This window comes from Jaculus jaculus, chromosome X (genome assembly GCF_020740685.1).
Source record: "Jaculus jaculus isolate mJacJac1 chromosome X, mJacJac1.mat.Y.cur, whole genome shotgun sequence".
NCBI classification, from domain to species: Eukaryota; Metazoa; Chordata; class Mammalia; order Rodentia; family Dipodidae; genus Jaculus; species Jaculus jaculus.
In genome coordinates, this window is record NC_059125.1 from 15,126,879 (window position 1) to 15,139,106 (window position 12,228).

The 12,228-nt window shown below is 38.9% G+C and overlaps 1 protein-coding gene across 2 annotated transcripts in view; it reads left to right on the forward strand.

The window, feature by feature from the left end:
- The window catches only part of Arhgap6 (Rho GTPase activating protein 6), a 567,756-nt gene that overhangs the window by 547,965 nt on the left and 7,563 nt on the right, over window positions 1-12,228 (forward strand). For both annotated transcript variants that reach the window (XM_004663700.2, XM_045140877.1), the window contains exon 10: window positions 2,038-2,135. In XM_004663700.2, the coding sequence (XP_004663757.1) occupies window positions 2,038-2,135 (98 nt within the window). The remainder of the gene's footprint in view (window positions 1-2,037; window positions 2,136-12,228) is intronic.

Below are 12,228 nucleotides of genomic sequence, written 5' to 3' on the forward strand. Positions count from 1 at the left end.
AAGCCACGTGCCAATTTATTTAGCTGCTGTGGTGTTGTGGAATACAATGATTGTCTGACTTCTATTAGGATGCACACTTTACCCTGGAGTCAAGGGTTAGTGAGTAGGTTGTTTGCCAACGAGAAATTAGGATATAATTTTTATAAGATGAGGGAAAGAGAGAGTTGTAATGGCCAACAGATGAGCACTACAAAGGAGTAATGAAGGCCTGAACTGCAGGCTCTGAATTTGGAATGAAAGGAAAGGGAAGAAGTAATAGGGGGGGAGTCAAGTAGACCTCCTGGCTCTGGATGGGAGCTAAGGAAGAAGACACCAAGTGGCTAAGAGTCACCTCTGAAAGTTTTAGCCATGTAACCAGGGTTTAGCAATGTCATTCCTGAAGATTCAGAATGAAGTAGGAAGAACAGATTTATGGGAGAAGGAAAGTGTTTTCATGCCTTCTCATTCCTGCTTTTGTTAGTAAGATTGTTTCCAGCTTCTCAGAATTCAAGAACAGTTGAATTCTGCAAGAGACAAAATGCAAATTCTTCCAACCACTTACTCTCAGAAGACTTGTTCCTGTGTGTGTGTGTGTGTGTGTTTTAATTTGGAGAGAGACAGAGAGATGGAAAGACAGAGAATGGGTGAACTAGGACCTTCACCCATTACAAATGAACTCAAGATGAATGTACCACCTTGTGTATTTAGCTTACGTGGATCTAGGGAAATGGATCCTGGGTCCTTTGGCTTCACAGGCAAGCTCCTTAACCACTAAGTCATCTCTCTGGCCCTCCTGTGATATACATACACACACACACACACACACACACACACACATGAGTGTGTGTGTATGTGTATATATATATATATATATATATATATATATATATATATACACATAATTCATATTTATTTGAGAGAGAGAGAAATAGGCAGGGAGAGAGAGAGAGAGAATGGGCATGCCAGAGCCTCCAGCTGCTGCAGATGAACACCAGATGCATGCTCCCCATTGTGCATCTGCCTTACATGGGTCCTGAGGAATAGAACCTGGGTCCTTTGGCTTTGCAGGCAAGTGCCTAAATAGATAAGCCATCTCTCCAGCCCCCATCCTGTGTTTTAAACTACTTTCTAAACCTATGTGTGAGAGAATCAGACTGAAGATATATATTCCCCTAATAATATGAGTTGCTTCTGCATGAGCTTACAGTAAATATGGGATAAAAACCTGTCAATCAGAGCTGGGTTCAATCTTCTCTCATAGGACACTTCCACTTAGGTAACTGAGAGACATCTTCCAATGCACTGTGGATTACACTTAGAGAAAGATTGTGTTAGGTGTATAGAGTTCTACTGGATGTAAGTAAAATTATGAAATGAGAAGCATTTAACTGCCAAGGAACTAGGGTACAACAAAGGCAAAAAGACAGGCACTGGAGAATCCTGGCCTATGTAGAGGGTGGATCAGCATTGTTTCTTTTCAGCGTATTTACTATAGACCAGTTTCTGTTCTAAATTCTCAACATGAAATGAGCCATTTAGTCACCACAGCAACTCTCTGTGGTGAGCATTACAGATGAAGAAAGAGACAATGAATGATCCTTGTTGCACCTTGGTAAATGTCCCACAACTAATAATGGTGGAGCTAGAATTCAAAGGGTCAGGCTCAAGGGCCTGTCCACTCAATAAACTGATCACATGTGAAGACAATCATAGTTAATGCTTGTCTGGCATAGTTCAAAATATGAGCTCTAGAAAGTATTCCCATTTGGAAAATTAATTATGGACACCATTCCTCTTAACCATGATATTTAGCTTACTCAAAGCCAAGAAAATCTAGTCTGAGCAACAAAGGCATCCTAATGACTAGGTCGTGTCTTCCAGACATCTGAGAGTTGACATTTTAGATTGACTGCGACTAGTGTGATTATCTCCTAGCTTATCCTGAGACTTAGGTCAGCTGTCTGGCTGTGTGTAAGTTTTCTTTCTTATGACTTTGAAGTCTATATGTGCATCTTTTGGGGGTGGTTTCACTTAGGCTTCAATGTTTGTCTCCCCCAGGTTCCCCCAGATCTCCAGAATGAAGTGCTGATCAGCCTGTTAGAGACTGATCCTGATGTCGTGGACTACCTGCTCAGAAGAAAAGCTTCCCAATCATCGTGAGTATTGGCAGTTTTCTAGTTGCTAAAGACACGTGGACATTTCTAGTTTTGTTTCTAAAGAATTAGACGTACTCACCTACTCCATGCAGAATGACAGAGTGGGAGTTTGGGCAACTTTCTGGTAATTCTGATCAATCCACCTGAAGAGCGAATTTTTTGGTGTATCAATGTAGCATAGACCAGAAACCATTTTAGAAGATTATGCTGGTGTGCTTTGAGCTTTCTCTCGCACCCTGAAACCCTTTTGCATGCGTTTTCTGGGAAAACACTAAATCACTCACACAAAGCTCAATGGACTATGGTCACATTATTCTAATTACAGGGTCTCCCCCCTTTTGTGTGTGTGTGTGTGTGTGTGTGTGTGTGTGTGTACATATGCCATAGTGCACGTATGGAGGTCAAAGGACAGCATCAGGGTGTCGGTCCTAACCTTCCAGCTGGTTTGAGCCTTGATCCTTCTTGTTTTTACTACTGTGTAAGCCAGGTTAGTTGCCCCATGAGATTGTGATTTTCCTGTCTGCACTTTCCATCTAGTACTTGTGGATTCTAGGGATCTGAACTCCAGTTGCTCATGAAGTAAGCATGTTTAGCCACTGAATCATCTACCCCACCCTGAAGTCTTGATAAATGTGCTTAGTCCCCTGTGAGGCTGTGTCAGGAGATGTCTCATTTGTGCAGCTTTACCATGGTTGCAAACCACCGAGCCTTTGAGGCAGCCTAGTTGCCCATTTAAAACTAGAAGTATGCACTGTGCTGCCTGTCCTGTTCTTCATAAGCTAGTATTCTTTTAAAGAAAAATGCATACTTACTTAATGGCTGGAAAGATGGCTCAGCAGTTAAGGTATTTGCCTGAAAACTTACAACCTGAGTTAGATTCCCCAGTACCCAGATGCACTAAATGGCAGATGCATCTGGAGTTTGTTTGCAGTGGCTAGAGACCCTGTCACACCCTCCCTCCCTCCCTTCCTTCCTTCCTTCCTTCCTTCCTTCCTTCCTTCCTTCCTTCCTTCCTTCCTTCTTTCCTTCCTTTTCTTCTTTCTTTCTTTCCTTCTCTCTCTCTCTCCCTCACCCTTCTCTGTCTCTTGCTGCTTGCAAATAAAATAAAACGAAAAAAAAAAAAAAAAACAGAGAAAATGCTCACTGAGCTCTGTGTTCACCCAAGTTTGGAATGCGGAATGACTTAGGGTATGGTTTGCTGTCACTTTGCCCTTAAAGGAGCACAAAATTGTTGCATTAGTCAGATTTTATGGTTAATTCCACCAGTTGCTTCACAGGCTCTCCCTCTCTCTCTCTCTCTCTCTCTCTCTCTGTGTGTGTATGTGATTGGAAAAAGTCAGGTAGAGGGTAATATTGCTGCATTAGCCAGAAGCATTATTGCTGCTAAAACAACACATCTTGAACTTCTGTCAGGAAAAATTAGTGTTGTTCTCTGTATTGTTGATGCTATGCTTATAAGCTACTGGAATTCAGCATGTCTAAGACAAATTTACCTCTGTTTCATCATCTTGAACTTGAGATTTATCTTATAATCAGTGACATATCTTAACCTCGTTCATAGCATTTTTTTTCTTTTTAGCCATATATGTTTGATTTGGTTGTATATTACACAAAAATGACTAACATAACCTATTTAGTATGCTAATAATGAATTTGATTATTTGCTTTTACTTTAAATTATTTCAGGTGGTAATATAAATTATAGTACTTATAGAAATTTAATGAAAAAGAATTAGACATTGTTGAACCTTTTTTCTTCCCAGGCAATTATATTAATAGCTCTGCTAAATTCAGCTTCACTCCAATTTCAGCTGAACAGGGCATGTCTTGTAATCAGATCACCCTTTCAAGTGCACTTTGAAAAATCCATATCTGTGCCAATCATTATCAAGCCAAATTCTGGTTCAAGCAAGAAGTTCTGCTTGGATTCAAGTCTCAAGAGCCATGATTGAATACAAATATACTTGAAAGATAAATGGGCTGGCATTTCATCTTGTTTTCATGTTGGAGAATTCGACCAGCACTTAATGTTTTTCCTAGATTTCTATCTCATCAAGGTGTAAGTTCTAATTTAAACTTAACAAATGGCTTTTAGTCTCAACAGGTAATATGCCACAAGAATTTAATGAACTTACTTATTCTCTCCTGTGGGTATGACAACAAATATGGTGGCAATTTTATTTATGAATCCTTCATTAAGGTGAATTGGTAAAATTTTGTTGCTACCCTTTGAAAAGACCACAAAACACACCTGGAAGGGAAAATAAAACAGATTTTGATTGGTCAACTTTTTCCTTTTGTGTGGAAACATTAGATGGGTGCATTCATAGGATTTGTATGTGATCTTAAAATAAGCTTTTGGCATTACAAATGGTCAGGGTAAAAACCAAAACTTTCTTCCTCTCCTCTTAGGAATAAGTCCGTGCAACTTACACAATTGTCCAGTCCTTTTTCTTCTTTATCCCGTAAGATTGACTTTGTAAAGTGGACAAGAAAAGGATTTTTTGTTGTTGTTGTTTATTTATTTTCCTCTACAAACAAGCCAAAGAATAGTCCAGAAGGATGATAATGATGCCACAAAGTGAAACACACTCTCTCTCTCTCTCTCTCTCTCTCTCTTTCTCTCTCTCTCTCTCTCTGTGTGTGTGTGTGTGTGTGTGTGTGTGTGTGTGTGTGTGTGTGTGTGTGAATATTAATTTTAGTGACATTCTGAGGCCTGAGAACATTAACCTTTCAAGCTGTAGGTGGTCTCCTTTGACTTAAACTTAGGTTTCTTAAGCTTCCTGTGGATAGAAAACACAAGCAGATCTGGGCAGCATGCTTCTAATTAGGTCATATTGAATAGGAGGTCTAAGAGTCTACATTTCCAACCAGTTCTTCCATGGTACTGTTACTACTGGCCTGTGAGCCACATTTGGAGTAGAAAAGGCTTAATATCAAGGCATTTGATTGCTTTACATGCATCCATATCTGTTGGAGGAGGCCTGCATTTTAGTATACAAAAGAGCGCAAGATTCAATGATCCAATCACTTTGGTGTTGTAAAGGACACTGTGAACTCTCTCATCCCACCAAGATGCTTGTTCATTTATTCTGGGTTGTAGTCTGGACCCTCAGGTTTATAACAGCTCCCATGTGATTCTAATAAGAAACTGAACCTCAGTACCTCTGGTTCTCTGGTTCAGATCTAGTGCATTGGATACTCTATATTTACAATCCCATGAGGACTATGGCAGGGTGGGTTTTGACCTTCAAAAAGTGCCTTTGTAGGTCATAAATCCATTTGGAGTTTGGAGAAAAGGGAGTGGATGACAGTCTCAAGGTGACTTCTAAGAAAAATCAAAGACTTGTGGGGCACCTGGGTAGAGTGAGGCTATAGCCAGGTCTGGGTGTAGCATCAGGATTTGGCCCAAACACCGAATGTGTCTTGTGTCTGGAGACACAATAAGGATGCTAAACAGCTTCCCTTAAGTGGCAGAAAGAGGGGTGGCAGCAAAGTAAAAATTACTAATGCAGGGTTACGGTGACAAAAGATCACTGTAGTCAAGATTATAGTTATCGTCCTGGTTGCATGGCTTATGAGGCTCTGCCACTATCAGTTGTACAGTTTGTGGTCCATTAATTAATGTCTCTATGATTCAGTTTCCTCATCTGTAAATTGAAGATGAAAAACACCACAAAATATTGAGTTGTATGTTTTAGGATCTAGTTAATAAAGAATGCTTAACTAATGTTAATAATTACTATTAGGCTACTTTTACCTTCCCAATTTGGGTCATTCACTGCTACTTCCAAGCTTCTAAATCAGGCATCATGACATATTTCCTTGATGTCTATGAGACAGCAGATTTCTGGGCATCATATCCCAAGAGAAAGCCTGTGGTATGCCAAACTCTGTCTTTTCTACAGACCTTTGATTTCTTTCTGAAGCCTCTGTTCTTTGCCTGCAGTTCACATGCCTAAATAAAACTTTAGATTCCTGTGAGGCCAAGTGGCAACAACACACAGTTTAATTTGGAGGAGAAAAGTAAAAGTTCTCCAAAGAGTGTAAAACCAAGAACGTGAAAATATTTATTATTATTTCTGTTTCGAAAGAGCAAACATTTCATGAGATTTGGGAACTTCATGTTTTGTTTTAATGTGGATTTTTCCCTTCTGTATGCAACATCAGAATTGGGGGAGTGAAAGGAAAATTTATCTTTTTTTTTCATGTGCTTGTCTAGTTAAATTTTTAGCTTCAAGCAAAATGGTATGCCAAAGGAGATTAGAAGAGACTTTTAGGGCTAAATATGCCAGACTTACAATTTGTAATAGCTTGTCTCATGTATTTATTAGCAGTTTAAATTCTTAGCTTTAGAGGTACTTGAAATAGATTATCTTCCCATTGGTTCAGGGCTGGGATAAAAGAGGGGAGGAGATGGACGGTTAATCAAAGAAGATAAAAGAGGTTAAATGTGGGGGTTTGTACCAGAATAGAGGTTTGTAAGCAGAGCTAGGACTAGGAGGAAGCACCTATCTTGGTAGAGAATTTAAGGGGATGCCAAAAATTAAGTCATAAATACCAACTAGATTGTAATGTAATATTTTACGAAGTCAAAGTTGGCTCCTCAAGTTGATAAGGAACAAAATGGCAACAATTTCAAAAGAGCAGTGCTGTACTTAGCTGTACTACATGCACAGCTGAAGGTGACATGTATGGCTTCGGCTTACATGAAGGTAACTCAACAGTCATACTTTCAAAGTCTCCTTTTCCCATCTTTAGCTGAAATGATTACCATTTTTGTTTGGAATGGCTCTTAATTAAGATAACATTATTTTGGGTATAAATAATAAATTTACGCTTAATATAGTGCTATGAATTCTAATATACCTACTTTTTATTTCTTTCAATATAATTTTTACTTTTCTACTGTTCTAGGGGGAATTAATCTTACATAAAATTATTATATTATGGTACCTCAGGTCCCTAGACTTCTACATAAAAGATTCTTTCAAGAACTAAGCATGACAATGTGGAAATTACCCCTAAATCTACAACTGAGGAAAGAGACCTCATTAGAGATCAGAACCTCTATGGCCCAGTAACTAATTCCAGAAACAGCTCTTGTAATTTTTTTTTTAATTTTATTTATTTTTATTTGAGAGCGACAGACACAGAGAGAAAGACAGGTAGAGGGAGAGAGAGAGAATGGGCGCGCCAGGGCTTCCAGCCTCTGCAAACGAACTCCAGACGCGTGCGCCCCCTTGTGCATCTGGCTAACGTGGGACCTGGGGAACCGAGCCTCGAACCGGGGTCCTTAGGCTTCACAGGCAAGCGCTTAACCGCTACGCCATCTCTCCAGCTCCAGCTCTTGTAATTTTAAATGTCTGCTTCAGAAAACATATAAGGAGCCAGGCATGGTGGTACATACCTGTAATCCCAGCACTTGGGAAGTAGAGTTAGGAGGAATATGAATTCAAGGTGAAACTTTAATACATTGTGAGTTTTAGGACACCCTAGGCTATATAAGATCCTCTCTTACACAAACAAAAATATACACATTAAGGGAAACTTACTTTTATACCACCACAGGTCATAGGTGTCACAGAAATATATTATCATGTTAGTAAATCTAGATAGAGTATCTTTTATAATATGGGAGCAAGATGAAAATAAAAGAGATTTATCTGCATTTGGGGAGAAAGCAGATATGAATAAACCAAACTTATAAGTATTTATTTTTGAATTTCCTTGTAGTTGATTCTCTTAACAGCTTTCACAAAGTTTTTATTAAAATTATGAAAAAAAAAACTAGTAAACCTGGTGACCAGTGAAATGCAACGAATGACATAGACCTGTGTTTGTCTCAAAAGTCAGTATTTAGGAACTATAAAAGCATCGTTTTCTTTAGCCACATATCAATCCCTATAAAATCTCTACCTTCTACATTGTTGAAGAGGATTAGGCTCCTTATAACTTAATGATATTCATTCAGCTTATCAAATAATTATCATGGAAATAATTCATTTATATCTATCAAATACCATAATTAGATATGTCTTCTGCCAATCCATGGAATCTTAAAAGATGGAATATATTTTTCACTTTCCACTTGATATGAATTGTCAAAGCAGCAAGATTTTCAGAGATAAAAAATCTGACTTTACCCATGGCTTAACAACACAGAACATAATTGAATGGCAGTATCTGATGATTTCAACTAACATTTTCATTTCAGTAGCCTGGAAATTATGAAGCATTACCCCCCCCCCCCACACACACACACACACTACCTTAGTCCAGAAAGTTTTAGGAAAAACTCAAGGGTAATATGGAATTCCATTATGAAAAATCCTAAAACATAGATGTGTACCTTCGGTGGAAAGTCAATCCAGGATGGAGGAAGAATTGATTACATCCTCCTGTCCTTCTCATATCTTTACTGTGATTCACAGCTTCTTAATACATATGTAAAATGAATTTGAGATGTCTTATCAGGTGTAGTGTAAATTAAACAAATTGCACATTGTTTTATCTTCACTTGTTACAAATGCTCCACTTAATAAGAGAGAACTAACAAGGGCAAAAAAAAAAAAAAAAAGAGAGAGAGAGAGAAATGTCACCAATTGTCCTAGGTGCCAGCTTAGTCATCCAGTGGGGAGGTTGGATCCATATGGAGTGGGATATTTTCCCACTAGGATTCTGCATAAGGGGAGTGGAGTATTTTCCACGATTCTGCATAAGAATGGCTTTGCAGTCCTAAGAATGGTTAGTGTGGAAATCTCCTTCATTCCAGGGATACTATGGCACTGGATTCTCTTCCTAGTGCAATTAATAATGTCTCAACTACTTATGAGTTTGTACTCAAGGAGACTAAAGTTTAGCTCTTGAAAGATTAAGCCAAGGATGAAGAAAACACCCATTTGAGATCTCCATTATTGTTTCTCATTTCCAAAGCTCAGCAAGGGGCTGGGCCAGCCACATTCAGTGGTTGAACCCAAATTTGCCATCTATCCACAGAATTAGTTCTGTGTTTCCAGCTGCAGTACAGGCCTGCCCACAGTACCCAGCCAACATGTTTACACCCTTACCTGGAGGGACCAGTTAAGGGTGAGAATGTGATTCACTCTCCATGCCCATCCTATTTATTTCATTAGCTAGGACTGGTTATGCATGCTAGGGATGATCCTGGGATGGGGATCTAATGGGGAAATCCCTCCTGCCTGGAGACAAACCCATGTTGATTGCAATTCAACTCTCCAACACTCCCAACCTCAATGTATTGTACCTGAGTCTGGAAAGTAAAGACACTAGGCACATTAGGCCCAAACACATGTCACCTGGCAACCATCCAGCCAACATTCTGTTAGGCTTAAGAACAGAAAGAGAGACTAGTACACACTTTAGAGTTCAGGTATGTCAATCTGAGGCCTACAGGATAACTATGAATGTGGTCCAATACATTTGTAGAAGACAATGTCGTGTCACAATACCAAAATGTTGAATAATTTTGATAGATTATTCCTCATCTGGTAAACAACTAATCAAAGCAGGTTATTTCTATAAAATAAATACATGAGTAGCTTCATATTATTACTTATGACTCTAAACTCAAAACCATCTTCTGAGAGTTGGGCCATGCTATAGCTCATATTTCAGAGAAGATATTGACTTGCATTGTTTCCTTTTTATTCAGAGCTAATCAAAGGGGAATATTTTTTATCTAGCTCTAAGAATTCTTCGACATGCATTCTTAGATGAACTTTACTTCCATCTTCTTACCTCAGATGACAAAATGAAATGATAGAAAATATTTTAAAATCGCCATTAACTTGTTATTTAAGTAAAACATCTTACTGTTAATTTGCAATGCTGAGTACCATTTAGGAAATAACTTTTAGAGTATATCCAACCTGTCACTATTGTGAGAACCACAAGATTGTTCAACTACTACCTGTTTCTCTTGCTACTTTCCAGACTGAGATCAAGTACAAGAAGAGTTGTTGACAGTAGCTCAATACATGGCCTGCACCATGATTAACCCTGACTAAACATTTACTCATATTAATTATAGGCCAAGGCAGCATGTCACATTCATCTGCTGCTGGCTATGTGTGTCCATTCCTTTCCATGGCTGGCATGGAAAGGGATTAAAAAGGGAAATAACATTTATCACTGTAAGACACTGGCTATGACCCCAGCCACTTTAGGCCTGTTTGCTGTGAGATAATACATCATCCTCTACCTCCAGTCTCACCCTTGGCTGGGGAGATTGCACCATGCTGCCTCACAACCACACTGCCTTCTATTGTCTTAGTTTTCTGTACATGGAAACCAAAGGAGTTGGCTAAGATGAGCCCACTAGCCTAATTCTTGCCCATGAGCTAGGATAATGATTGATAAGAAGGATTGGCTATAATATACATTTGTACTCATCAGAATCACCTGCTGGACTTCTTTAAGCACAATTTTCTGTCCCTACTTCAGGGTTCCCATTTCTTTTTCTTTTTAATTAAATAAAAACTTTGTATGTACACATCATGTGTTGGTACTATCATTACCTCCCCCCTGACCCCACTCCACTAAGGACCCTACTTAGTGGGGTTGCTAATATTCACCATGGAGTTGTTAATTATGAGTTGTGAGAACAGCAGTCAGTCACTGGGGGAAGAGGCAGTGTCTCAGGATATTCCCTCCCACCCTCCTGCCCTTTCTTCCAAAAAATTCCTTGAGCTTTGGTGGGTGTGCTTTAGGTCTACTGTAGTATTGAGCTCTCAGCAGCTTTGGGAATTCTGCTTTTGTGTGTTTTGAGTGTCCTCAGTGTCTGCATCCATCACCCTGATGCAGGTTGTCAGGCTCACCATGGAAGCACCACTCTTGCTCATCTCGACAATTCCTTTTTATCTTCTCCTGGGTCCTAGCTGATGTGTGAATGGTGGTTCATTGCCTGCCAGGAGTCAGCTATCTTCTCTTGTCTTGTTGATAGATTTAGGTTGTTCTCAGTTCTGTTGCTTTCTAAAGAAGAAAAACAGATTCCCCAAAGGAAAGTGAGATCAGCATAGGTTAATGGATGTAAAGCATTGTGAATTTATAGAGATTTTGATGGGTGTCGCCTCATTTTTGGCCAAACTATTCACCGTTAAAGACATACTACTACCTTTTCTGCATTTCCTCAACCTTCAATGTATGTATAATTTCCTTGCCTATATATAAGTCCAAAATACTTTTCTGAGGGACCTTGAAAAAATATGTGAAGTCGAGCAATATACTAGGAGGTAATTTGAGAGACAGTGAGAAGGAAAACAATGGAAAGAATGATATGATAAGATGAATTTGTAATGTAAAACATACAAACATACCCTCAAGCTTCCACACACAAACTCAAACAAGGCTTCACTTCCTCTAAACTGTTTATCAGTCATAGCACACAGAAATTTATTACATTATATTGCACATGACTCATGGTTCTGTAGGGTGAAAATAACCTACTCTCCATAGAAATTCAAATACCCCTAGTTATTAAGACTTGAAATAAAGTTCTCTTATGGGGTGTCTTTCTTTTATGCATGTATCTCCTGGCTATGTGAGCTGAAGGCATTGTACTGTCTGTATTCTCTTCTGTATGTTTGCCGGGAAGATGTGTAAGACATGAGCCAGAACTGTTGTGGTATCTTTGAATGAACATGTGAGCTTTCCGACCCTCTCCTCCCAATATTATGGGGGAAAAAAAAACAACAAAAAAAGTAAAGCTGTGTTGATTCAGGCTCAGGAATTAAAATATCCCATACAGCCGGTTGTAAGGATGCACTATTACTCATATAAAACTGTGACTTATTCTTACTGAGTAGCCATAAGACATTTTTCATTAATGATTGGAAAAAAAAATGTCAACTGAGTAGAAAAAGTTAATGAAATTAGCCCCATAATGTGATTCCCAGCTTTGATTTGGAATTGGGCTCTTCATTAGTTCAACGCATTTGATTTTTCTCATTTTCACAAGAAACTTTCCTCATCCAGAGCCACATTCCATGATGACAAACAGCTGTCCAATTTTATTTTGTATTCCCTTGCCTAGAATTGGGGACTCCCCCCCCACACACACCCTTTAACTAGA